The sequence below is a fragment of the Aphelocoma coerulescens genome, chromosome 8 (assembly GCF_041296385.1).
Source record: "Aphelocoma coerulescens isolate FSJ_1873_10779 chromosome 8, UR_Acoe_1.0, whole genome shotgun sequence".
Lineage (NCBI taxonomy): Eukaryota > Metazoa > Chordata > Aves > Passeriformes > Corvidae > Aphelocoma > Aphelocoma coerulescens.
In genome coordinates, this window is record NC_091022.1 from 18,713,462 (window position 1) to 18,741,010 (window position 27,549).

Here is a 27,549-nt window from a genome sequence, read left to right on the forward strand (position 1 = left end):
CGGGGCTGCCGGCGGGGCCGCCGCGGCGCTCGGGGACTGCGCGCTCCCGCGGGCCGGGGGGCAGCGCCCGCTGAGCGCGGCGCGGAGGCAGCGCCAGGCATGGCCGACCCGCTCCGCAGGACGCTCTCCAAACTGCGGGGCAGAAGGTCCCAGCGAGGCGCGGCGGCGGGCGCCGGGTACCGCCACGGCGGGCTCTGCGCCCCGCAGGGTAAGTGTGCGCCTGGCTCGGCCGCGAGGCTCCGGCTGCCCGGCCCCGGCTGCCCGCCCGCGGCCGCTCCTCCACCTGCCGGGCAGCGCCGGGCGGGGGCTCCCGCGGCGCCGGGATGCTCCGTGCCCGCTGCCCGGAGCGCCGCGCCGGGGCCGGGCGTGAGCTTGGGTCTCGAATCAGTCCTCAGCGGCGGCAGCGTGCCATCGGTGCCTGCGCTTCTTCTGGGAGCGGGAATTCCTCACGAAAGCGAGAGCTGCTGGGGCTTAGACCAGCGCTGTGTGCGCGTCCCTGCTCGTTCTCTTGTCCCACATCTGCTTGTCACTCCTCGGCTGCTGCTTGCCCGCTGGGGTTGGTTGGTTTGTTCGCTTTTTAAAGATGCACTCGAAATCTTACAGATCAATTTTCAGTTTTGCCGTTGTTCCATTTGAATATATAGTACTTGTATTTTATACTTTTGTTAGGAAACTTAGTAAGAGAACGTGTTCAAATATCAGCCAGAAGAACTGAGAATTGTTTGATCCATATATGGGGAGGCTGGATAAAGCTGTTCCCTGCTTCCATGCAATCTGCAAAGCAAGGCATGGTATCGTGGTGAATTATTTTCTGTGCCAACGGAGTTGGCAGAGTGTCAGTTTTGACCTCAGTTGAGTTGAAACATTGAAACTTTGATTTCTGAGCATACACGTGTTGTTACTATCATGGCTTAATTTGAAATACGGATTTATTTAATTTTTTGTCAATAGAGTGAAAGGGGAAGAGAATACCTGACTTTTTTTTCTTCTTCTTGAACACCATATTGAAGCCTTTCGGGGAGGAACTGTTGTCATGTTTGGTATTTGTGTGAAGACATGGTCTTAACTATTTTAAATACAATATTAAAGATATATCTGAAAATGCTAATAGTGGGCAGCATTCTTCTGAATGAAACATTGCTCTAGAACAAAAAGTATGTTCCTGTCCTGTATGTCTCTCAAAGCTTTGAATTTATTTAAAATTGACTCATTCCTGTAACAGCTACCAACATTGAAAACTTACTCTGTGATATTGAACCACTGGTTGTGCAGATACTTGCATGTGAAGCAGTTTGTTACTAAAATAGACACGGGCATAAGGGCTTTCAGGAGCAGGGCCAAGTTCGAATAAAGGGGAAGCACTGCTTGCAAATACTGCTAGCAATTGCAGAAACTGCAGTTGGGGGATGTATGTGTAAGTGTACCATCTGAACGAGTTTCAGTGAGCGTTTCCCATCGATGACCTCTGGCAGCATGTTGGCTGATCAGAGACGGGGTTGTCCTGAGTCCTGTGGAAGGTGGCGTTCCCTGCAAGCAGCCTTGGTGGAGGAGGCTGGAGGCTTGTGGTTATCGATGTTTCTGTGCTAAGCGTTTGCAGATGGCTCCTTATCAAGACACCCAGGTGGATGTTGAAAACAAAGTTTTCTGCTGCTGGGACCGAAGGGCAGCCTGAGGCTGATGCCAGATGTGTCACTGGGTATATGTTTAGGAACACTGTACTTCTTAGGAGCCTGCTGTTTTGGGAATTGTAGGCTGTCTTAACCAGTGCAGAAGGACCCATTTTTCTACAGCAAAGCAGGAAGTAGTAGATATTTTTGTTTGTGGAAATACAGCTCTCAGATGCTCCATCTATTTATGTCACCGGAACAGGGACCATCCTTGGACTGAAGCAAGGGCTTTGGGATAGTTGTCACTGGCAGGAGGATGCCTGCCCGAGAAGTCCCTGATCCAAATAGACTTCTTGGAAACTTAGGCATAGCCCTATGCCTTTTGCTGATTAGTTTCCTATCCTTTTGGTTTGTTCTTACTTGGAATTGTAGTGTGACAGTGTGTAACAAGGAACCATTACAACGGCATGCTTGCATTTTCAGGCTGGGGGTGGGGGGAGGAATATAATTGCTGCCAAATCACTGAAACTTTGACAGAGATCTGCATTCACATTTTCCTCAGATTCTGTTACCTGACCAACATGGGCCACAGTGTAGCAAAGCACTTCAGTGGAAGTTTGCAAAGGCTTCAGAAGGACTATGGTTAATTTTGTTAATTCTTTGAAGCAAGTTAATTCTTCAAATCACAAACAGTGATAATACTGCAGTTTAGTCGAACAAGCAAACTGTACTCTTTTGAAAAATCACCAAATGATGAATCTTTCATCAAATAAAATGGTGGTGTTTCAGATCTTACCAAGGATCTCTTCTATCATTAAAGTACAAACCTAAAGAGGGTCAAAGGGAAGGTGTTCAAATGAGTCTTTTTCATGTCTCCCTTTCTACAGCGGACTTGGCTGGATTTACAGAGCTGCTCCTTGAGTCCTCCAGAGAGGTGTCCATATTTTAACATCCATTATTGGTGTGTAAATAATTCTTTGCTGAGAATAATGTTCAGGCAGTAACAAATAGCTGCTTCCATCTGGAATTTCCAATTGCAGAGGGCTTCATGTGAAAATAGGTTGTCTGTTTTATGTGAACCCAGTTATGCCCATTCAGGCTTAATGACTGAGCAAGCCCTGTTTGTGTTGTCCTCCTGTGCAGAGCAGCGTGAGACTTGTCCGACCTGCTCCCTGTTTTTAATTTGGATGTATTTGCAGCTTTCCTTCCAGTCCTAGTGCAGTGGTTGCGGCTCCCTGGCTGGGATGTGCTGCAGCCAGCGGGGGTATGGCGCTGCTGCCGAGTGGAGCTTGGTGTGCTCTGACGGGGGGCTCAAGTGTGAGTGGTGCTCTCCATGGACAATTAAATGTCTGTTGCTTCAACGAAACTGTGTCAAATTTTGGGAACAGTCAGTGCAATTTGCTTACTTGTTGCATGAAATTTTTGTTGTTTAAAAACTTTTCTACATTTCTTCTTTCTCCTTTTTTATTTTCATGATGGTGTGTTTTGTTTTATTCCCCCCAAATGAGGGGTTGCCTCTGTCTTAATTGTAGGATAAAGCTGGTTAGGACAGTCCTTTCTGGAGGTTTTTGTGCAAGACATATCCTTGCCTTTATTTAAATAGAAACCTAGAAATGAATATATATGGGGGTTTTGTAGCCATTTAAGCAGTACATTACCTACCAAAAATAGGGACTGTTTCTTCATTGGCATAACTAAACTGGAGAAGTATTGTGTAGTAACTTTTCAAACTGATTGCACCTGAACTTGGCAGAAAAGAGCAGCCATTTCTGTGTAAGTATGCATGACCTTTCAGCAGAGCTGTCTCACTGCCATTTATCTAAATTACGTGGTGTTAAAAATACAGCCAAACAAACCTGACTCTTTATTAGTTATGTGCACATTCTGTTTTGACAGGCTGAAATCTAATTTTGTGATCATATCAACTTATCTTTTGTCCTTTTGGATGATGCAAGTGTTATACAACAGCAAATGTGTTCATCTGTCAAAAGCAAAACGATATTCTAAACGTCTGTCTTTCCCTCTCTTTTTGCCTTCCTTTCTGGGAACAGATTTCATAGAAAATGTTTACATAGCTTCGAGAAGCAGGAAGGAACCCAAGTGCCCCCAGGCCAGCGAGGAGCCCGAGCACAGGCCGCAGGTGAACAGCATAACCGTTTCCAAGAAACGCAGCTGGCTGCAGCAGAGCACCCACCGACAACCTCCTCCTCCTCTGGAAGAAGAAAATGCCTGTAAGGAAGTGCACGGGGCCGTTATCCTGGTACCCAGATCTCCCATCCCGCTGCCTGAGCCCGCGGTGCCGTGGGCTCCCTCCACATCGGCAGTGGGCCGGGAGTGCCCGGCGCGGAGCTGTGCCCTGCCGAGCGCCGCCGCGCTGAGGAGCGCTGCCTTGGACTGCGGCGAGGATGGCGACGCGGATGATGAAGGAGAAATATGGTACAACCCCATCCCTGAAGATGATGAACCCGACTTGCCCAGGGTCTGCCCTTCTGCTGGGAATAGCCTTATTGCTGTGGGCTCCCCATCAGTTCGGTACAAAGCCCACCCTGGGGGTGACTCTGGGATGGCCACGAGTCCCCATGAGAGTCCCACACGCTCTATGGAGAGCACGGGGAGCAGCTGGACGGCGCAGCCCGGTGAAGGGAGCCAGGCGGATGCCGCGCAGCCCAGGGAGCACACGCAGCGGCACCGACAGAAGTTTGCCTGCAAGGCTCCAGGTGTGCCGGCAGCAGAGGACAATCCTGCCTTTAAGTGCCCTTCCACAGGTAAGAGTGTTCAGGAACATAAGTGTTTGGACCTCTGTTGGCTTTTAGAGGATTAGTAAACCTTTGTTATGTGTCTCTTTCCTCTTCCTCCACCTCTTATGTTATCAAGCAAATCTTCAGTGGAAATGCGTGTCAAGTGCATTTAAAATGACTCAGATTGTGAGACTGATGCTTACTAAGTGCAGAGCTGCAGAGTTGTTTCTCCGTTAGTTCATGGCATGTCCAGGTGTGGTTGGCCTCTGTTCTCTTTGGCCCCCACCTCGCTGAAGACAAAGGTTTTACAAAATGAGCTTGCGAAGCCTGGTAATGTGAGGACACACTGGGTTTCTTTTGTCAGCTGGTGTCTAGCCCTGGCCTTGGATTCCTGTCTCAAAGCTACTTAATGTCTGCAGAAGCTTCTTTAACTTGCTGTCTGGGACTTTTTAATAAAGACTTTTTGGTAGACCATATGAATGCTATTCATCACGTCGCTTTCTGTAATTACTGTTTTGTTGACTGTCTCAGGCTAATCTAATAGACTGGAGAAGAGTGGTTTTCACTTTCAGAAGCCAGCCTCTTTGTTCCTTGTTATCTTTGGCTGAGTGTTTGATAGTCTCGTTTCCATAATTCCATTAGTGTGTGAATTCAGCATCGTATTAAGGATTTTTTTCCCAGTCTGTTAAAAAACCCCAGACAAATATAAAACCACACCAAACAAAAGTAAGTAGAAAAACCTCTCCCAACCCTTTCCAAAAAGGTATTATTTTAATTACTTATGTGCCTTATATTATCTTGATCTTAACTCTAGTGTCCTGTTCAAAGTTAGAAACTGCGTAAAGTTCAGGAGACCGGGAATTCCAGGTTCCTTTCTTTGGAGAAAGGTTAAACTTTCTTTATGCTGACATTTAAGAGCCTGTGTTTCTGCCTAGCTCATCAGAAAGTCCATGAAACATTGGTGTGGGAGCCCAGGTGTGCATTGCCTCCCAGAGGGGCTTCCTTTTGGGTTGTCCCCATTCCAGCCTCACCATCCTGGCAGCCTCTGGCCCCATGTCCCTGTGTGCCGGGAGCTGCCATGCCTGGATTCCTGGTGTGGAGATTACTTCTGGGAACAGGGTTTGTTTTCAAAGGCACCAGAGCAACTGCTGTAAACAGCAGAAGAAAAAACACTTGGTCTTCTGGGGGCTCACATTTTGTTCTTTTCGTGGAAATGCTGCAGATACAAGCATATTTGTAGTTGCAAAGTGTGTTAAAAGTTCGTGGGCATTTATTACAAATAGCTCACTTTATAGCTGCTTTAAATACTTAGACCCGTTTCATTTGCTTGCAAGACAGATGAGATATTATGTTTTTTGGTAGATTATTGTCGTTGTTGTGACTCTAGATGTTTTGTAGAGGTCAGTAAATGTGGTTATTTAGGAAGGCCATGTGTGTCCTGCAAACTGTTTGACCCCCATGTAGTTGATTAGTTCATCTCTCGATACAGGGGTGACTATTTCTTTGTTTAAAGAAATAAATCGCTTTCTGTAAGAAGAAGAATGTCAAAGTTGTTTTCATGCTGAAGATGCATTCATTTCTGAAAGCAAAGTTGTCCATTTCAAGTGTCTCCTGAAACTGGGAGATAAGTTACAAATTTCACCTGATCTGTTTGTTATGCGTTGAGTTAATTAAGGTAGTTCAAATGCAGCTCTCCTTCTACATGTGTTGGGTGGTGATCACATTGAATAGATTAATTGATGATGAAGTGGATCCCTGCTGCTCAGTAATTGGCTTAATTATGGAGAAGTGGCTTAGTTCTTCTTTTTAATCCACTTAAAGTATCTACAGTTATTTTCAGTCAAATTTAAAATGACAGCTCATCCATATAAAACTACTGCATGAAGGGCAACATGGCCAATTTAACTTTATTTGTATTAGAACCTTGTTTGAATTACACAACTGGTATGAAATGGATGTCTCTGTTCATAGAGAGCTGGGTACATTAAGCAGTAACTCCCATCAAATAAGCAATTACAGCTTTGGGGAAAAGTCTGCTTAACTTTCTTATTGATATGATTTATATATGTCAATATTGGTTAGCATTAGAGCCTAAATGTTAGGTTTTGGGAAGCATAGACAGAAAAAAGTGAGGCAGTACAAAATCCAGCAAAATATATATATTTGCTCATTTTGTCATTTGCTGTTTTCTTCTTTGGACTATGGAAACAATTTTACCTTTGAAACTTTAAACATTATTGGCTTTCTTGGATTTCCAACTTTGTAGAGAGAAAATAGTAATGGTGCTTTTTTTTTGTTACGTTTTTTGAGACTCTTTATTAGACAGAAGATTTTTTTAAGAAAAGAATAAATGATAGAATTCTGTTACTGTGAGTTTTTTCAAACAGAGCAGCAAAACTGTTACCAGTACAATGGATCATAGTTGTAGAGGTGTTAATTTGTCCCATAGTCTTAATTTATGCTGCTAGCTCCTGGTATTAATCTGGTTACTTTCTACAGTAAATGCCATTTTTGTTAATAGGATTTGTCAGGTAATTCCTTAGTGAATAATTCTAGCCTTGTTGGCTTTAAAAAAAAACCTAATTAGAAATAAGGTGGCCTTATAACAGAGCTTGGGGAAATAATTCATGTATTTTATTTATAACATGTACCCAAAAGGTAAGAGTAAGAAGGTAACTTGGTTCCAAGTTAATAATGTAGAAACAGCCCAGCTTGGGCTCTTAGGTCTGTGGGAGAAGCGTTTAAGTGGAAAGAACCCTGAAGGCTATTTTTAATTATGTGTCTCCTTGCACAGGCAAAATGGTTATGATTGAAAAATAGAATTTTTTTTTTATAAATGCAATGTGAGAATTTTTTTTTCACTGTAAAATGTTAAAATAAATTTTCTTTATAACTCTTTAGGACTGAATTCTTAACTGCATGTTTTTATAGATGTGTGTATCACCTGCAAATTGTTGAAGAAAAGCACCCCTTTGTAATGTTGGCTCCTGAGACAGATTTACATCATGGAGCTCTGAATAGTGCCTTATGAAGAATTTGCAATATTTTTGCTTTTGGGGAGGATTACTGTTGGGATTAGTGTCTACCTAATGAGTGGAATCATCTCATGTATCTGTATCTGAGAGACATCCTGGTAGGACTTGTGCATTGGAGGTTGCCAGGATCTGGACTCTGCTTTTGCTACTAAAAATGTACTTGAGTTAGCTGTCTGGGTGGAAAATCCTGGTAAGAATCACTGTAAACAATTTCTTTCCAATGTTATGGCAAGTGAAGATTGATCCCGTATTCCCACTTAACCCTGATATGTGCCAACTGGAACTTGGCTTAATTCCTATTAAAACTACAGGGCTCTTTCTCCACTTAGACTGTGACCATTATCCTGGTTTCCAAATACATCTTTTGGGGCCAATGCAGACAAATATTCTGCATGCTTACATGTTGCAGGCATGCTTCCAGCAATATACATAGAGTATACTGGGCAGCAAATGCTATCTACCCCTTTTCTTCCACATGTTGTCAATATTATTTTTGTAATTTCGTGTTTTTTCCCAGATGGAAGATGTTTTGTGGTTTACCTGTTTTTCAAGTGCAAGGAGCTTTGGTTTCATGAGACAGAAGTGCATTGATGTGAAATATTTGCATGATGTTTGAGATACCAGAATGGTTAGGGGTTTGGCAGAAAGGTCCCTCTGTTCCATCTTTCTCCTGCAGAGGTGAAGCCAGTTTTTCGCTGGGTTTTTGGGGAGTTTGTGCACATGCTTTTGAAGGTCAAGGGCTTGTTCACGCATTTGTCTTGGATTCGTGGGGTGACAATGCCATAAAGATGTGCTGGTGAAAGAGACAACAGGATTCAGCAGCTGTGGAGTGGAAGCAGTTCAATGAAAATTGTGATTGCCTTTTTCAGTTTCTGATTTGTCCTGAGTAACTGTTTATATCTTCTGATGGGGAAAATAGGGGCAAAGCTGCTTTTCATGCCATGAAAGACACAGTGAGGAGAGGAAGTGTTCGGGAGAGCAGCCTGAACAGACAGTGCTTGGCATCGCTGTGGTGCTCTGCGAGCACCTTGGTGCGGCTCCAGCGTCTGAGCAGAGCTGGCTGTGGTTCGTGAGCATGCAGGGTCATTAATGTTTAAAATATCTGCAACAAACTCATGCTCATTAAGTCTGGTCAGAGATCTAAAGTGCTGTTACACATGCTTGCTCCTCTCTGCAATGAGGTACCCTGTGGTGGATGCTCCAAGGATCACCACCAGGATGAGAAGCAGGCACTGGTCGCCCCCGTCACCTCTCGTGTCTGAGCCTTGCGGGGGTTATGCTGTAACCACCTCCCATTTTAATTAATGCACTATTTAAGGCAATGTATTTTCCATCTTTTGCTCCTATAAAAGTGATCCCTGGGTTAATGGGTTCATCACAATTTTATTAGTATCAATGTGTGTAGTAATCAAAGAAAACAAACTCTCTTTACAGAATTCTGAGATTTTTTTTTTACCTTTTTAATAATTTCTCCATTCCTTGACTCTGAAGCATTATGCGAGATAGACACTGCATTGGTCAAAGTAGTAATTTATATAGAGGTAAAAAAAGACTTTTTTTTTACATGTTAAAAGCAGAGATTCTTCTATTTATTTAGATAAATAATTAAGATGTTACATAGAAATAATTGCTTTCTAACTCAGTTTTTTTAAGTGCTTTTTAGTTTTTTAATTTTCTTTTGCTCAGTTGCTGATGTAGAGGTGATGCTTACCTTATGTTTTAATTGAAGTCGCTTGAATTTGGTATAGCATGAGTTGTTCTCTCAATGCCATTTACAGTTCTGCTCTGAAGTTTTCTATCAGAACAGGTCTAGAACTGTGCCTGCACCTGAGGAACTTAACAGCCTTTGACATCAGTGGAGCTGATGTGCATTTTGTGTCAGTTGAGGATCCAGATCAGTATCTCTTGTAGAATCTACCACAGAAAAACAGTAGCCCTTTTTCACCCATTGTTTGCTACAAGAACAATTTTGAAATATTTGGGGTCTTCTGTTTTGATTTGCTGCTTTTTCACTTTTAATACATTAGCTCAGCATTTCCATTAGGTGTGAGAGTGGCTGTTTGATACTTGAATAGCTTGGTGTAATAAGCAACTGATAGCTTTCTGACCTACTCATTCCCCTCAACTTGTTGTCCCAAAAATAAATTTCAGGCTTTTTGAGGAACTTTAAAATAACTGAGAAACCCTATCTTGAGCAATGAGGAATGTGACATGTATAATAGGGTAGTCAAGTGTGCCTGTAAAACAGCTTGAGTTGCTGGCAATGGGTGTGACAGTGATATATGTGCCCAAACACATATAAACAGCATTAAGCAGGGTCAGACAAGCATGTTTACTGTGCTAAATCACTGCATATGTCTGGCAGGGGCTGTGTTGTAAGTGCTTAAGGCAGTCTGAGCCCTCTCTTCCCTCGGGGCAGTGTTGTGTAGGGGTAGGTTTTCTTGGCTGAGGGGACACTAGTGACTGTCCTGTGGACACCTGGATGGATAGGCTGGGTGAGGGACCTGGTTTGTGAAGCACTGTGGGCTCTTCCTGTTCCTCTGGTCATGGAAAGGCTTTATGCTTTCACACAGCCATAGTACTGAGCAAAGCAAAAGGTGGCTTTGTACTCAAGCTGAACACACAGCTGATGCTACACACAGTTACTTTGGGTGTCAGGTCATTTTGACTTGGATTGCACTGTCTTCCAAAAGCTTTTTGTTTTCTGTTACTCATGCTGCTGAAGTGTCAGAAGGCATAAGGTAAATTTATTAAAGACAGCATCTAATAGAACAGCCCGGGAGAGGACATCAGATGATCATTTGGCCCACCCTTCAGTGGGATGGGGAGCCTAAATGAGACTACCTAGCAGCCTGTGCAGTTGCAGCTTGGAAACCTGTAGTGGTGAGGACTCTGCCATGTCCGTGGTTTTTCCAGGGATTGAGTGTTCCCACTGTAAAAGATAAATGTTATATACATACACACACACAAATGGTCAGCTGTTAATGTAAAACTGACCAGCCCCATGCTGTCCTGGTGCAACAGGTGCCTCTTACGTTTTGTCTTTTCCTACCGCTCTTCTGTAAGGATATTTTTGATGTCCAACTGCTGTTTGCAGCAGTCTTGTAACTTGGTTGAGAAAAGAGCTGCAACTCAGTTTCGCTGTCACCCTTGTAAGAAAGCTGTGGCAGATGGGTAGGCTGGGAATTGAAGTGTTACTGGACTGTGCTACAACTCCTCCTGCAGCTTGTTTAGAGTTGTCATGTACACTCTTTTAAAATTGCATGCATACCTCAGCACATTGCTGGCTTTAGTGGAACAACATGTGGCTCAGTGCTGATGGGAATACCATTCTGCATAATACTCGACTGTTAAGTTTCTTCCAGCCACATATTTCACTTTAACTGTTTGGTGCTGAACGCAGCAGAAGTTGGACACATAAAAGTCATAGTGTTAGATTGACTCTTGGGTTTTAATGAGCTGGAGGGGAGGAAGTTTAATTTGCTGGCCTGGTTTTCCAAGCCTGTGCCAGAGACTTTTGACAGAAAGGGAAGATTAATGTTAGAGGCTGCAGTGTGGCACTGACTGCTATGGAGTGCTCCACACCAGCCCACCAGTGGGACTGTGCGGTGATTTGCAGTACAAGGGAAGGCTTTGTCTGCCTTTATCAAGCTCCACATTTCTAACTAGCTGCTTGCCAGAAAAGCACAGCAGGCGTGCTAGAAATAGCCCTTCCCCTGCAAGGGAACTACTTCCATGAGATGCAGGATTAAATGAATTTTCCTCTGTTCCTCTGGAAAAGATTCCATGCATTATTCTTCGTCACTGAAACTTCCTTTTATAAAGATACTCTTTTAAGCACTGTCTGCAAAAGTTACTTAATCCAAACTTCTATTGAGACTAGAACTAGCCTTTGTAGGGTTTTTCTTGGAAGGGGGTAGGGGGACCAAAACCACAGCAAATGACTTTGGTCAAAGACCAGATTGCCTGATTTAGCTGTTTCAGCTTGGTGAAGTATAAAATATAAGTTACAGTCCAATAGTGAAAATTAATTTGAATGCAAAAAGCACTGGTAAGAATCACTTGCTGTGGACTTGAAGTGATTAGTTTAGAATTAAAGAAGTAAGTCCTTGGCAAGTCTGAAGGAGAAACCTCTATAAAGTATGGTTTGCTGAGTGTCTTATGAAAACAGCACTTCTTTCTTTCTTTTTATATACTGTAAACAGTCTCCCTTTCGCTGGCTAGCAAGGGAGAATGACCGATGGATAAAGGTGTTTGAGTCACTGTGAGCTGCCTGGGCTAATTGCATCACACAGGGTTGGTGTGCTTAGGGGCTCTATAGCACCCCAGCTTGCACAGGCAAGGCTACTCAGTCCTCTTGGGAGCTGCTAACATTTGAAAAATTTTAAGTGATTGGGATGGCTGTTGCTAGCAAGAGGCACTCTTTGTTTCTCAAGGGGTGAAAAAATGACTAAGTGGAAGTACTCATGTAATTAATATCTGTCATTCTGGCCTCCGTTTCCCTCTTGCATGGTTCCTTAACTCAGGTAAATTGATCACTTTTCTTACAGTCATTACTGCCTCATGCTGGAAAAAGTGAAATGTCTTGAGCAAGACTTGGTATTTGTATTTCCTTGAGTATTAGAGCATGAGGTGAACCACAGGTTCCTGTCTGTGTGCAGTACTGGCTTATGTCTAATTGTGTTCCTTAATTAGCTGTTCTTTACTGCTAAATTGAGGGAGTCTTTTTTTTTTTTTTCTTTTGCCCTTTTTAGCATCAGTGCTTGCTGTTATAATTTTTTTTCTTTTTGGTACCTTGAAAGGGGAGTGATTTCCTTTGAGGATGCCGCTTGGGAACTGTCTAACTTTAAACTCTTGTGGGATGGTAGTGTCAGGAAACATGGACGGTTGCTGGCAGGCAGTGAAATGAGACAGTGCAAGATGCAGCTTTTGGAAGGAATAAATTTACATCCTGCTGCAGAAAGGAGAAGCTGAGAGAAATGAAAGAAAAGGTGTGAGACTGCCTGCATCTACACAGGAGAGATTTAGGGCTCTTTGAGGTAATAGAGGGACACAAAGAGCCATATTCTTTACTAGAGACAGTGTTTTTGCTCTAGACCTAAGAGGAGTGGCAATGCTGATGTGTTGGCTGTGTAGCTAACTGCTCTGCAGACAAGGGTGCCTTTGCCGTATTTCCAGGATTTTTTCATTAAGTCTGATTTTGTTGCACTTGCACTTGTGCCCCAGGAATGTGGCCATGTGTGCTTGTGTGGGGGATGCAGCACAAATGGGTCAAGCTGAATGCGGCGGGTGCAATTGCTCATTTGTTTATATGTAGTTTCTGGCCCTTTCATCTCCATAAAGCAGAACAAATCTGGCTTTTGACGATGAATTGCCAAATTTGGCTGAACGAGTCAGCAGAGCACATCTTTCTGAACACTTGTGAACATCTGACTGAGTGATGGTTGTCTGAATGAATTGTGCTTATGAAGTTATGAAAAATCAACACGTTTTCCCCAAGTTCAAGATTTATTTTTTCATTGCCAAGAATTGCAGTTTGAAAATGATTATTCCTTCTCTTTTCTTCTAAAGGGTTTGGAGCTGCTCTTGCACACAAGCCTGATATACCCTCCACAGAGGTTTCTCCTCCAAGTCCCAGTCCTCTGAAAAAAAGCGGATCAATCAACTGGCCTTTCCCTGATAGAATTAAATCTCCCAGGACCGTGAGGAAGCTTTCCATGAAAATGAAAAAGCTGCCAGAGCTGAGCAGGAAGCTGAGTGTGAAGGGAACTTCAAGCCATAGTAGTTCAGATAATCCTCCTTCCCTGCTGAAAGGTAGCTGCCGGGATACAAGCCATACAGTGTCTTTGCCTTCTACTGGAAACTCAACCACAGCTGCCAGCAGGAATGTGATAAGCCGTTACCATCTTGACAGCAGTGTGTCCTCACAACACACCTACAGAAAGAAGAGCTCAAGGAGCTCCAAATCCTTCAACAAAGGTGGTTACCTCAGTGATGGCGACTCTCCTGAACTTATAACAAAATCAGGTAAACACAGGCATGAAACCAAGTGTGGGAAAGGAAAGGAGAGCCTTCCAAGTAACAGTGGTAAACCCGAAATAGATATTGATGCCTTCAGACACTACAACTTTTCTGATCAACCCAAGTGCTCTCAGTACATCTCTGGACTCATGAGCATTCACTTTTATGGTGCTGAAGACTTAAAGCCACCACGAATAGACTCAAAAGATGTCTTTTGTGCAATACAGGTTGACTCAGTAAATAAAGCAAGGACTGCCCTGCTTACATGTAGGACAACATTTCTAGACATGGACCACACATTCAACATAGAAATTGAAAACGCTCAGCACTTAAAGCTGGTGGTGTTCAGCTGGGAACCCACCCCACGGAAAAACCGAGTGTGTTGTCATGGAACTGTGGCTCTTCCCACTCTCTTTCGGGTCACCAAAACACATCAGCTGGCTGTCAAACTGGAGCCCAGGGGGCTTATTTATGTCAAGCTGTCACTCATGGAGCAGTGGGAGAACTCTCTCGATGGCCTTGACACAGACCGGGAGCCCGTGATGTTTGGGGTAGATGCTCGAAAAGTTGTAGAGAAGGAAAATGCAGGCTTGATGGTGCCACTTTTGCTGCAGAAATGCATTCTGGAGATTGAAAAGAGAGGCTGTCAGGTACTGTGCGTATTTTAATCTCTTTTGTCAATGTTTCTGTGTTGAGATAGCTGTTGTTGTAGTGTGAGCAGTGAGTGGAAATGGGGGAAATTAAAAACATCTTTACAAGTCAGTTTTTTTTCCTTTGCTGCTTCTGTGTGGTGAACACTGGCCATTGTAATGTGGGAAGAATAACAGGGCTGTGTGCAATCAGTGCTTCCAGCTTGGCCTTTGTAGAGAAGTACACTTCCTCGCAGGAGCTGCTCCCAGCAGAGTTTTAGGAGTGGGGGTGGTGAAACAAACCTGCAGCTGCCAGTGTGTAGAGACACCCCGAGAAAGCAGAGATCAGTTGAGAACTTGAGAATGCTTGACTCCTGAGACATGGATCATTCTGTATGGACACACATCTAAATTTAAAAATTATATGGTTCACTGTTCCCTCCAACCCAAACCTGAGATACTGTGTGCAGTGACACGGTCATGAGGAGCATATCTTTTGGTGCAGTCTGAAGCCAGTGTGTCTAAGACCTATCTCTGTCATCACTTTGTACACAGCAATAGGATGAGGATGAGTCCCTGAGGGGCTGAATTAGTTCTCTCCCCACACCACTGCTCCTTGTCTTTCTTCAGGTTGTTCTTAAAATTGGGACTGCTGCAAAGCAGAAGTGTTCAGTGTCTTTTTTTTTCATCCCAATATAGTTTTATTGGTTGATGTAATGAACAAAAATATGTATGAGAAATGAGGTATGGAAACAAATCACCAGTTATGGATGCTAGACAGGAGGTCTGTTAGGAAGGACTGTACACAGTCTTAAGCTCAGATGTTCCCCTTGGCAATTAATTTGAAACTGGTGGGAGGACTCTTGCCTGCTGTTCCACAGCATATGTGAGCCCTCGTTGTCTTTTGCACCTGTTCTCACTCAGGTGAAATTGAGAAGTAGTCACACCTACCACTGTTGCTATTTTAAATTGCTGACAGGTTGGATATGCTTCCAGGTGTGATGAGATTAGCTCTGCTGTTTATAACCCAGGTCATGACCTATAGAGGGAAATGGTACTTCTATGTGGCTCTTTTGCTGAAAGTCACTGCTGATAATAACTGTGTGATTTTTCTTGTGAGTACTTCTCCTTACATCCAAATCACTGGAAAAGAGAAGTTTTGTTCTTTCCAGTATATGTGTCCCATGGTTTCAGTATTTTATTACAGGCTTATTAGCACCTAGTCATGCAAATGATATTGGGTAATCAAGGCAACATTGGTAATGAAGCAGTTGGGATCTGAGTTATCTGAATGTACCTGGTGCTTTTGAGCGTGAAATCTATTTTTATATTTGCACGGGGGAACCAAAACTGCAAAATACCCTGTTAACTTTTTCTTTTAACCACGCGCTTGTCTGATGTTTCTGACTTTCCTGTACACTGCAGACTACTGTCATGGTGCATAATCTCCACCTGAATTTCAGATGTGGCATTAGGAAACTTCAAAAGTTTAAAAGAAATTTTCTTAGGCGTATATTAGATTGTATTCAGTCTTGAGAAAGGGGGAGTACAAATTCCATTGGGTAACGTTCTATTTATTTAACAGGAATTAATATATGACCAGAAAAATACTCTTGCTTGCAGACCTGCATTCTCATGGTCTTAAGGCAGTCCAGGTGGGATTGTTTGGTTTGGTTTGGTATTGGGTACGTTTTTTTGTCTTGAGTCTGTGGTAGTTTTGAATTAACCTTTTCCTGCTCAATACAGCTGCCTATAATGTTAATTAAAATAAAATTAATATTTTTAACTTTTAGTTTTCTAAGATCATAGGAGTGCTTTCTATAAATGGTGTTGATGAAAATGAAAAATGATAAAATGGAAAATTTCAGTACATGAAAGCACATGATTTAACTGGTAATTCAATTCAAGAGTGGTGTGGGTTTCACTCCTATCAACCTTAAGCATGTTAAATAACCCCTGTTTTGCAGAAAACTTTAAATATCATTTGAAACACATGGAAGTCAGCATGTTGTCAGCTTCAAAACACCATATTATAGGTGTAATAATGGAGTATTCATAATTTTCTTGAAACTCTGATTAAGGGTATAAAATTAAATTTTAATTTTTTTACTATATAATGTAATACTGTAGGAAAATGGTTTTGCTTATTTTGGGTTTGTGTTGGTTTATCAATTGGTTTGTAACTTTTCTTATTTTTAGTATGGAGTCAGTTGTATGACTCTTTTTTCTGCTAATGATTAGTAACTGAATTTGTAATGTAATTTTATCTACATAGAGCTCTAAACACTTCTCACTTCTTTCTGCTGAAGTTTGAATTCTATTTTGTATAATTAAACAATTATGCCAGGAAAAACTATGATGGTCTGAATGAGTAGGGTGAGAAGCAAATCCATGTTTAATCTGTATTTCTTTCCTGAGTCTGCATAAAAGCAAAACATTAAACGATTCCAATTTAAAACTTGTGTTACGTCAATAAAACACTGCTCAGCACATTCCCTGTTGTGAAAACAGGATCATCCTGGCGTTGCTGCTGAGCAGCCCCCCCGGTGTGTCCTGTGAGGTGTCCGATGCTGTGTGATGATGTTTGCGCTCTGTGGCTGTCCCAGCTTTCATTCCCAGACAGCTGCTGTTGCTCCCTGGATGACACAGCGCGCGATGTCCAGGGCGGGTCCCTCTGCAGGCCGGTGGCTGACGTGGGGCCGGTGTTTGTGCTTGCAGGTGGTGGGTCTGTACCGGCTCTGCGGCTCGGCTGCGGTGAAGAAAGAGCTTCGAGAGGCGTTTGAGAGGGACAGCAAGGCTGTCACTCTCTGTGAAAGCCAGTACCCAGACATTAATGTCATAACAGGTAACACTTTTCCTTGCTTTTCTTCTAGCAGACTTGTGCCCTGTTCCTCTTGTACCTTTTAAAAGGTGAAATTGTGTTTTGAACTCTTTTTCTGTTGTCATTTTAACAAGCTTTTAACTGCTGCTGAAAGCTGGCTGGGAATGAGGGCGCTTACTGTGGGGATGTTTAAGCATGGATGAAGCAGCAGTGGTTTGTAGGGAGAGGAGGACATGGAAGGACCTGCTTTCAGTAACTGCTCTGCCAGGTACAGAGGGAAGTGGGAGTCGGAAAGGAGCTGGGGTCTTGGAGCTGGTTAAACCTCTGCCATTGGTTTCTATTGGAGCAGATCTGGAGAAGCTTGGTGGTGATCAGGCACCTCCGCTGTGCTGGTGGCTCTGCACCATGTGACCCAGGGCTGTCTTGGATCCACTGTTGCTCTCCCCTTTATGTTGGAGATCGCAGGAGTTATGGAAACAGATTTCCTGTCGTATTTTGCAGGCTAGTTAGAGCTGCAGGAAAGTGCCTTCATTTGATCACTGCTTTTTAAAAAAACCTTACTAAGCTTTGTCCTGCTTCCTGGAATGAGACACCTTTACTTGGTGTCACACAGCAAGCTCCAGGCACAGGTAAGAAGGTCCAGGGAGGCCTGTCTGCATCAGCTCCTTACATGGGTCTCTTCACAGGGGTTGTGCTGCAGAACTGAAGTAAGTTGTTGAGGTTTTTTTGGTTTGCTTAAAACTGGAACAGTTTTGTAACTATTGATACCTGTTATGTAAGCTAAAGTTGATCTAATTTCAGGCATCACTGAGTAAGCCAGTTGCTCTGAGATATTAGTCAGAGGCATTCATTGCCTGTATATCAAGGGGTGGAAAATGTAACAGCAGTTGGGGTATAAATTTTCTGTGCCAAAACCCTTTCTGTAATATCCAACATCCAGCTGTATAGGAGAGTTATACCCTGTTTGGTGGTTTATTTAATTTCAATTTACTGGGAATTAATTTTATTCATTACATTTTGTAATTATACAACATGTTATCAGAAGATACTACTCAATGACATTTACTGGGTTGCATAAACCTCTTGGTTCAGAGTGGGCAGCCAGTCAGTTCGCATTACTTGCCTTGGCTGATTTCACTGTGAGGTTCGGTACTGTCCACAAGTACCAGCATTCTCAGCATCAGAAACTTGTACTTATAGAATCATGGAATTGTTTAGATTGAAAAGACCTTTAACATGATCAAGTCCAGCCATTAACCCACCAGTGATTCACTCTGATGTTATACAGCTTTTATAAACAAGGTTTATGGCAAAGGTAAAAAGTATAAATCTTTTAAACTGGGTCATTTTCTTCTCTTTACGAATAAATCAATGAGGAAAAGTGGTGAGAACTTCTAAGATTAAATTATTCCATGAAATTATTGAAGTCTTATTTTCTCAAATTTTTGTTGATCAACTCATAAGGTGGAGTAAAACCCCTCTGTTGCTTTCTGGCAACAGCAAAAGCTGTCTGATATTGACTTGTAAGCAGACAAATGGCAAACTGCAATTTGGTTAATGTAAACTTTGGGGTATTGGAAAACTTTGTTGTTACTCTTTTTTAATTTTAGATACTAAAAGTGGCGTTGCACTTCCATGCTACAAGTAATCATTAAAATAAAACAGTATTTGTAGAAATGGTTCAGGAATATCATGGGGAAAGGGTGTGGGAATTTAATACTTAGCCATATATAAAAGAACCTGGAACATTTCCTAAGCATTTTGATTTTCCTGAGTATATTGTACACTCAGAGCCAATCAGAACTGGCTGAAGCCAAAGTCTGACCTGCAGCAGAACTCAGTGCTACTGCACAACTCTAGAAGGGCAGCAACACAGTCGGACTGATCTTTCCCTCACGAGTTTGTGCTGTGTTGTTTGAGAAATTGAAGTACACTTGAGAATTGAGAAACTGAAGTACACTTTTCTGTATACATTGCTCCAAGCCTTGTTGTTGGTGGTGAACTTTTGGTGACCATGCAAGTGTGGCTTGGTGGTGGTACTGCTGGAGGATAATGTTTTGCTTCCAGAGTTTGCATTGCAAGTGAAAAGACTACAGCTTTGTTTTCTGCCTTACAGAAAATCTACTGGGTGTCCTTTGTATGTGTTCTGTTGCAAGAGTTTACTTACATACTGCTTTCCTTACAAGGGAAAAATACATTAGAAAAGCAGATTCTTTTCCCTGGTAGCCCTGCAGCTGTGCTGTCCAAGTGCCTGCACTGCCTTTGTCGTTGTTGTGCTGCAAGGACTGACTGCAGTGGCTCTGTGGGCTAGGGCAGCAGGGGGGGAAGGGGTGTTGGCACTCATAGCTTCCACTGACCAAAATGTAGTCACTCTAATTATTGGAAACTGAATGTGGAAACTGAATGCCTGGTGTGGATTCACAGGGGAACCTACAGTTTTTGTGGACAACTGAGTTAGCCGCTGTGCTTAGTGCTAGGAATCAAAGAGCCCACAAAACTTACTGCATGTGCTTAGGGAGTTGGGTTGAGAGGGAATGTTTCCCCTGATTACTCAATGCTGAGGCTGCTGCACATGATTCATACTTCTATCAGCCAGAACATGTGTTCCACAGAATACGAATCCTCAGCATAAATCTTGGCTGATTTGAAGAGAAGTGCTGCCTTATGTCCTTTTTGAAATTTGAGTAGCGCTCCTTTCCAAAAAGATTAATAACATTTTTTTTTTTTTGACAACTCTCCAAAGACTAAAGAATGGACATTTAATGATTAAATCTTGACTGAGAAATGCTCTTGGGATTGGCACAGGCTTATACACAATGAAGTGGGCTCAGGGATCAAACTGAGGCGTGCAGGCAGTTCATGGAACTGACCTGTAGCTGTGTTGTTGCATCGTGTCTGTTGGCATCCACGTGAATTCATATCTCTGCATAAAGCTTGCAATAGTCTTAACAGTTCAGTGGGTCAGAAAAATGAGGAATTAATGAAGTGGATGGCAATTTCTGCTCTCTGTCTAAATTTGTTGTGTGTGGTTGTGTCAAGAGGAATGTGCTAGTGGGCTGGCAGCAGCGGGAAGCGTAGATTCATGGAAAAAAAATAACAGCAGCCTCTTAGAGGGCTAATTTAGCTGACTGAATAGCAAAAGGATTTACAAAGGTCAAGGGGCATTCATGGCTCCTAAACCATCCTGTTATCCAGGGCTGAACCGGAGAAAGTCCTTTGGCAGGTGGTAGTCCTATGTTTGTGGATGCTGTTGCAGGAATTCCTGCTAAATAATTATTTATAGACAGTTGTGAGCGTTTCAACAGTACAAGCTAATTTGATTAGAACATACCATTTCCTACTGTAAGCTGATTTTGATTTCAGCCTCTGCCTTCAAAAAAAGCACAGGTGAAAGAGAGATCTTGATAGAAGTCAGCATCTCTTGCTAATGTTTTGCTTATGAAAAATGGAAAATATCCCAGATCACGTTGTACAGCACCAGCATCTGCCACGTTTGTTTCATAAATATTTTAACCAGCTAATCCACATAGGAAACACGAGCCTCTAAATTCAGGGAAGAAAAAATACTTGGTGGGAAGGGAGGAATATGAGTAAGTTACTAAACAAAAACTAGCCACTTAAGTAGAGAAGTACCAAAAGTGCATATTCTTTTTAAAGCAAACAAAAAATCCCACCAAACCACTGGAGGAAATACTTTTTCAGGAAAAAATGGTTGTTTGCATATTTTGTGTTCCTGAGGGGATGTTCCCGTTTTAAGCACAGAGGGAGCTCCTGGAGGCTGTGTGGTGTCTGCAGAGATGGTTTTGCCTGACTGCCCCATGGCCGTGCTGCAGGGGGAGGTGATTTGGCAGCTCAGGATCAGGGCACTGCTGCTTCAGGTAGTGCTGCTCCTGCAACACAGCTTCAGTAGCTGTGCTGCTGCAAGTACAGAATTCTTTCTAAATGAAAATATTTATACAGGTAGAAGCCAACTCTTACTTGCATTCTGCATGTGAAGGGCCTAATGTTAACTTCTGTTCCCTGTACTTTTTTAGAAATGACCTCGTAACAAAGCCCACGCTGTACAGTTCATTTTACAGCTCAGTTACACAGACTTGAGTTAATGAAAACTGTTGCTTTGTTAAATAGCACAGTGTGATGGTAATTGCTGTGATGTGAGATTTTACAAGGCTGTGAGGAGTGCCTGGTAAAACATCTTCTGCCTTTCCAACACTACCTGTTTAGAGAACAGGCTGCTTTGTTAACTGCAGTACCTGCTTTTAAACAGTTTCTTTTAATCCATCATTTCTCCTTAACAAAGTATTTAAATGCAGTTGTGATCTAGTTAAAGTTAGCAGATATTTGTGGCACAGAATGCAATTTTTTAAGGAAAATAAAGCTGCTGGGGAGCAGGCTTGTTTCCTTCCCATTTTTTTGTTGGTCTTACTGGGTATTGCTCCTGGATAGCATCCTGCTATGTCCTTTCCAGAGGCTGCTGTTAGAAGCCTTAATATTTTGGGTTCTTTCATTATTATTCTTGCAGTCACTGAAACCCCTCTCCAAATGAAGTATCAGCCAGGTTCCAAAGCCAGCTTACAAGAATGCAAACACTCAATGCATTTGTGGAAAGAATAAGGGGTTAATGAGGTGCTTGCCTGGTTGGTGCAATCCCTAGAAGCAGCCTCTCCCCCAGCACATCCCCAGCTTCAGAAATGGTGCAGTATTTCTCTGCAACAGGGAGGGCTCAGTGCCTGGGGATTTTAGGCAGTGTCCCCTGTGGGTGTGGATCACATCTGTCACGGGAGCGAGTGCTGTGCTGGAGCTGCAGGGTACCCAGGGGTGGCAGGGAGCTGCTGGCTCTCTCTCATGAGCACATGTTTGGTTTGTGCTTGGCTGGGTGTGAAAGCACCATGTGCTTCACTGTACGTACCACCAGTACTGGGATGTTTGCTCATAATTTTGTTGCTGAAAATAAACAGAACAGAAAAACTAACTGATAGGCTTATATAAAAGAGGAGAGGTCATCAAGCTGGACTTCGTTTGTAGGAGCTCCTTCCTTTGGATGGGAGGTGGTCTGCTCTGAGCCCTTTCCTTGCCTCCCCTCACCCTTAACATGAGGGAAACTTGGAGAGATGCTCACCTGGTGCCCAGTGTCCCCACTCCTGCACATGCAGCCCCTCTTTGCTGTGCCCTTCTGGTGTTGTCCTCCCATCTCTTGCTCTTATGTGCAAGCTTTGTCACTGACACACAGGATTTTCTTACGGAATGGTGAAGTTGATATGCCTTAATACTCCCAAAAATTGCTACAAAGTGAATCTGCAGCTTGTTAAAGGCAGCTGTTGGTGTGTCTCATTAGGTGTCCTAAAGGATTATCTGCGAGAGCTGCCCTCCCCCCTGATAACCAAGCAGCTCTACGAAGCAGTATTGGATGCCATGGTGAAAAATCCCTTGAGAATGACAGCAAATGGTTGTGAGAATGACCCAAGTGACTCTGATTACGCAGCAGCCCTCCTGGATTGCCTGCCAGATGTTGAGAAGGTGAGTAGTGTTAGCACATTCAAGTAAATCTTAAGCTTCAGAAAATAAAGGAACATTTTCACATTCGATAGAAAATGTCTCAGAACTGTTTATCAGATCAAGTGGTTCACTTGGATTTGTGATGCTCCACATATCTGAAAATACTTCCATGCTGTAATGAATAGGAGCGTCTGCACTGTTGGATTTGCTCTAGTTTTCATTTTATATTGTTTCTTTAAAACTGCTGTGATCACTGCTTTTACATGATTAGATCAATGAGTATTCCTTTGTGTTGTCCTGCTCCACTTCTGTGGAGCTCTCTGATCTGTGTGTCCTAATTACCTGGGCAAATCCATTCCTCTTTCTTAAATATGTGCAGTAGAGCCTTTTCTTCTTGTGTTGTGCAGTGTAAGAGAGCTGTGCACTGTTACCTGCCAAATTCACCTGTGCAGCAAGCCACAGTTAGCCCCTTCTGGGGGAGGGAGTGAGCGAGGGGCCTGCACAGTATCCGGAAGTTACCTGAAAGCTTGTTCAGACACTGACGTCATATCGAGGGTTTCTTTATTTTCTAATGTAGCTGGATCTAATTTTCTAATGTAGCTTCTGCAGCCTCTCTTCCCTTCCTGATGTACCCTTTTTACTGTGAGAAAACTCATCCGTGTAAAACTGAGTTCAGATAAGAAAGAAGCTGAGTTTTACTAGAAAGTCTCTTAATTGGTCTGCTCTGTCCTAGTCAAATACAACTTTTCTAGTTCGGCACTTAGATGTTCTGTTGATGGCTACGGATGGTAAAACCGGGGCTATCAGCTTTGATCTTTCCCTCTAGAGCAGTGACCAGCACCACAGTTGTCTAGTGTTTGGTTTCATGAGTAGTATTTTGTTTCTTCAGGCTACCCTGAAGATGCTGTTGGATCACCTGAAACTGGTGGCTTCTTACCACGAAGTAAATAAGATGACGTGCCAGAATTTAGCTGTGTGTTTTGGCCCTGTGTTACTGAGCCAGAGGCAGGAGACCACCAACCATAACAACAGAGTCTTCACAGACTCAGAAGAGCTTGCTAGTGCCCTGGACTTCAAAAAGCACATAGAGGTTCTTCACTACTTACTTCAGTTGTGGCCAGGTACTGTTTCATGAATCTGATCAAGCAAAACAAGCCAAACCATTGCTGTATGTTTTTACTGTGTGACACTGTACATTAATTCACGGGATGACTGAGTGGCATCAGAATTCTTTAAATGTGAGGTACTATGGCATCACCTATTAATCTAAAGAAATCATGACAGTTTTATAATATACTCTTTCTATTTGGTCACTTTGCTAATTGGGAAGTTTGTTGGTTTAATTGCTTTCTTACCAGATGACAGAGTTTGAGTAATGTAAGAAATGGTGAAGATTTTATGTGAGTAAAGACACTAGAAAACACAAGCCCAGTGACATTAAAGTTTCCACATCTGAATTAGAGAGTTTGGAGATTTTGTTTATCCTGCTCTCCAGTTTTGGCCCGATGGGGTTAATTTATTTCTGCCCTTGTAATTTGGCAGAGTTGAAAACATCCTTAGAGTAAGAGCTCTGCAACTTCTACTTGTTTTTGCAGAGCTTTGCATAAGGAAAAATGTTGCTGCTCCATGATGGGTTTGAGGTGACTGAAGATGCTGCTGCTCCCTTGTCAGCTGCAGGTGGGCAGCTCCAAAGCCGCTGATCACCAAAAATGAGAAGAGGCTTTTAGTGAGATCAGTGAGTTAGTGCAGGAGAGATGGCACATGTAGGTAAGGGAAGAGGGAGACCAAGAACTATTCGGGCAGCAAATACTATGTAGAAACTAATCATGAAACCCAGGAGATGGGTTATGGCATGACTGCTGTGGACTACAAAACCAAGCTCTGCCCATAGGAGTGTGAATTCTCCCAGAGGCTAGGAGTAGGGTAAGTAGTAGAGTTTTCCTTCACTTAGAACAAAAAGCTGAGTGCTATCCCTTGTCTTGCAAGAGGTGTGCAGGATGTGGTGCTAAAAAGGAGGTAAAACACAAGTGCAGAGACTTGAGTAGGTGAACACTACACACTGTAAACAGCACACTTGGACTGAATGGAAGGATCACAGTCTGATCCCTTACATTTAATCTTCAGTAGTTTGAGACAGCTTGATAACCAACATGTTGTGCAATACTTCGATTTCCGTATATTTCCAACCGAAAACAAATAGTCCTTGTTTGGTTAAACCATGTAACACTGGCAAGTTATTGCTAACCCATGGCCCTTTGTCTTAATGGAGCATAGTCTCAACAGAAGGGTTTTTGTTATAGTAAAAGTGGGGGGAAAAGCAGTGAGAGTTATTGCATGTTACTGTGCAAAGGTACTGTTAAAGTAAAATCCCCTGGAGAGACCTGTAACATGAGTCCAGAAGGAGAAGGATTGGGCACATTTCAGGACTGAGCCCTTGTGCTTGTATGTGGGGAGTCTAACAAGGAGGGGTCAGATGGTGAACTGCATGGGTTTGTGTGCACTGCCTTTCAGTGGTGAATGGGGATAGAAAGTCTCTGCGGCTCGTTACAAGAAGCAATGATCTGTGTAAAACCAGAAGAAGTTTTGCAGCTCAGACCCTCAGTAGGCACAGGTCAGTGCAGAGTTGTGCTGTTTGCCATAGGCAGCGGGTGACAGCGGAGGAGCCTGTTAGTAACTTGTGCTGTGCAATCGTGAGCTCAGGTAGCACTGCCAGCAACCCTGTGTGAGTGTACAGCTGCCATGGGCTTGTGGCTGCACAGAAGATTACTGCAAGTGAGCTTCTTTAATAGCACAGGACGTTAGGGCAGAAGAGAAGCACAAGAGCTCAGCTCTTGGTGTGTTGTGAGCTTCTCTAGGTGTTTCTCAGTGATGGTATTTTTGTTGTGTTTTAACCTCTTTTGCTGTGCCTGCTTTCTGTTACTCCTTAGCCTGGATGAAGCGTGTGAGCTGAGCTGTTTGCTTTTCTTTGACCCAGAGCTGGATGGTGATTAACTCATACAGTGACTTTAATTGGTATTTTGGGAGTTTCTACTTTTAGAAAGGCTTCTGTGCTGCAATTTGAATCTGGCATAGATCTTCAAAATTGAGATTTTACAGTAGTTTCTCCTAATTATTTTATATCAAACTGTGGCAAAAAATGTGCAATGTTCTGGCTGTAAGCTTGCATGTATTCATGCATGCTCTTAGTGGGACATCGAGGGAGCACATTGGGCATCTGCCATGGACTTCCTTGTTGCAGCATGGATTCAGTTCTGACTGGTTTAACTTCTCTCTTTTAGTTCATCACTCACCTGCCAAAGAACCAGCACATCTGAATACATTTCCTGAGTACTCATCCTCCCTGAATTACCTGAGGCCCAAGAGGCAGAGACCTCAGATGCTGAATCTGAGCGGCACCGAGATGTTGGGGGTGCTCAGACCGAGGCCAGCAGGTCTGGACAGCCCGTCGAGCAACCGCTACGCTGGGGACTGGAGCAGCTGTGGGGAGAGCTACTTCTTAAACCCCAGAGACTGCCTGGGGGAGGCAGACTACGATGATGTCCCTTCGGAGGACACGGAGAGCGGGGATGACAGCAGCAAAGCCGAGGAGTTGGATGTCCCCGCAAGACGCCCGCAGCCCAGCCCCGGAGAGCACCCCTTTGGGAGCTACCTGACAGTGCAGGCTGTGGACTCTGCAGTGGATCACAGAGCACACCTCAAGGACCTGCAGGAAAGTATTGATACTCTCATAGGAAACTTGGAAAGGGAACTCAATAAAAACAAACTAAATATGAGTTACTAAATCCTGTCCTGCATGACATCTCCTTGTGCCTCCATGCCCCTTGCTGGGCTTCCCTAGCTGTGTGAGGAGTGATGGTGCCCCTGAACACCTTGTGGTAAGGCCATGGCCCACCTTGTGTTAGCACATTTTAAGCCATTCCGTAATGTTTCTGCCTTTTGTTAGAAGGCATTGTCCTGATTTGTGTGTTGGAGACAAGCTTAGACTGTGATGTGATTCCACATAGTGGCATTTCTCCCTAAAAACACTATGCACTTAGGTGGCTTGGGCAATACCTGGCAGAAGATAAAGCAACATCTCTGCTGTCAGTGGCAGCAGAACTCCTCATTCCTGAACTCCTGGCTCTGGTACGGATGTTCCTCTCAGAAGAGGATGAACGCTGCTTGGCCTGAGTTTTGCAGCAGGGACTTCAGATAGACTTGTTTTACTATATATGCAATGGCTGCTATGAAAAATGCTTTATATAATATTTATATATAAAGTTTTAATTGTACAAATATTAACGTATTACTGTATTAACACTTCCCAGTAATTATTTAAACAAGCAAAAATAAATATTTTTCTAACCTTGTTTGTATATATCTATGTATAAATGTGCATGTGTCTGTAGCCATCTTTGGAAAGGAAAGGTCTCAGAATTATGAAATGTTCCCATTTCTAGGAACACGTGTTCAGTGATGCCAGGACAAGGTTACCCTTTGGGTAACACAGCATTTGATTTATGCACAGAAACATAGCCAGAGAGGAGGTAGGGTGAATGATTAATGTAAATGACCTTGTGTATTGCAGGAACAGCCGTTTGCAGGTGTTGACTATTAACTCTCACACACACACACCACCCTTTCTCTGTTTGGTTTTTTTATTTTACTTCATTGTTTGTTTTTTCCTCCATGGGTTTTTTTCACATATAAAGAAGGTCTGGAAGGCATTTACTTTGCAAAAAATAATTTTTGTTTTTCCTTGAAACCTGTTACTTTATTCTTAATGTTTTGGTACATTTTTTTTCTCTCCAGAGTGTCCTGTATTTTTGTTGCGGTACCCTTGGCTGCTGCTGGTAGTTAGGTGCATTTGAGCCCTCTGTAAAGGCTTGTGGCTCTGGAGATGCAAGATTCAAGTTCAGCACAAAGCCAGTTACTTTTTTTTTTTTTTTTTTTTTTTTTTAATTACTCTTCCTGAAATGGAAACCAGAGTTGTCACACAAGGTTGAATGGGTGGAAGGATGTTACTCCTGGGGAGTTTGGGTGGGATTGCAGTTCACTGTGACCTTACTAGATTCAGCTGTCACCATCTGCTCAGAGCCTCTTTTATCTCTACAGTGAGCCATTAAAATTTCACATTAAGGACACACATTCTTGATTCAATTAAAAATAGCTACCAAATTGTGTACAGATGTTTTGATAGTCCTTCTAACCAGAAGGATATGT

General features: G+C 43.0%; 1 protein-coding gene across 1 annotated transcript; it reads left to right on the forward strand.

The window, feature by feature from the left end:
• Positions 1-27,288, forward strand: SYDE2 (synapse defective Rho GTPase homolog 2). Its single transcript, XM_069022935.1, has 7 exons — positions 1-208; positions 3,659-4,372; positions 12,952-14,051; positions 16,749-16,875; positions 22,187-22,368; positions 23,237-23,468; positions 25,626-27,288. Exons 1-7 carry the CDS (start codon positions 100-102, stop codon positions 26,126-26,128), a joined length of 2,967 nt encoding a protein of 988 aa, XP_068879036.1. The 5' UTR covers positions 1-99; the 3' UTR covers positions 26,129-27,288.
• The last annotated feature ends 261 nt before the right edge of the window (positions 27,289-27,549 follow it).

Bases quoted from the DNA above. Each gene is read 5' to 3' on its own strand.
- SYDE2 (XM_069022935.1), top strand. From the start codon at position 100: ATGGCCGACCCGCTCCGCAGGACGCTCTCCAAACTGCGGGGCAGAAGG. The intron at 16,876-22,186 runs GTAACACTTTTC...GTGTCTCATTAG, and splicing joins AGACATTAATGTCATAACAG to GTGTCCTAAAGGATTATCTG. The intron at 23,469-25,625 runs GTACTGTTTCAT...TCTCTCTTTTAG, and splicing joins CTTACTTCAGTTGTGGCCAG to TTCATCACTCACCTGCCAAA.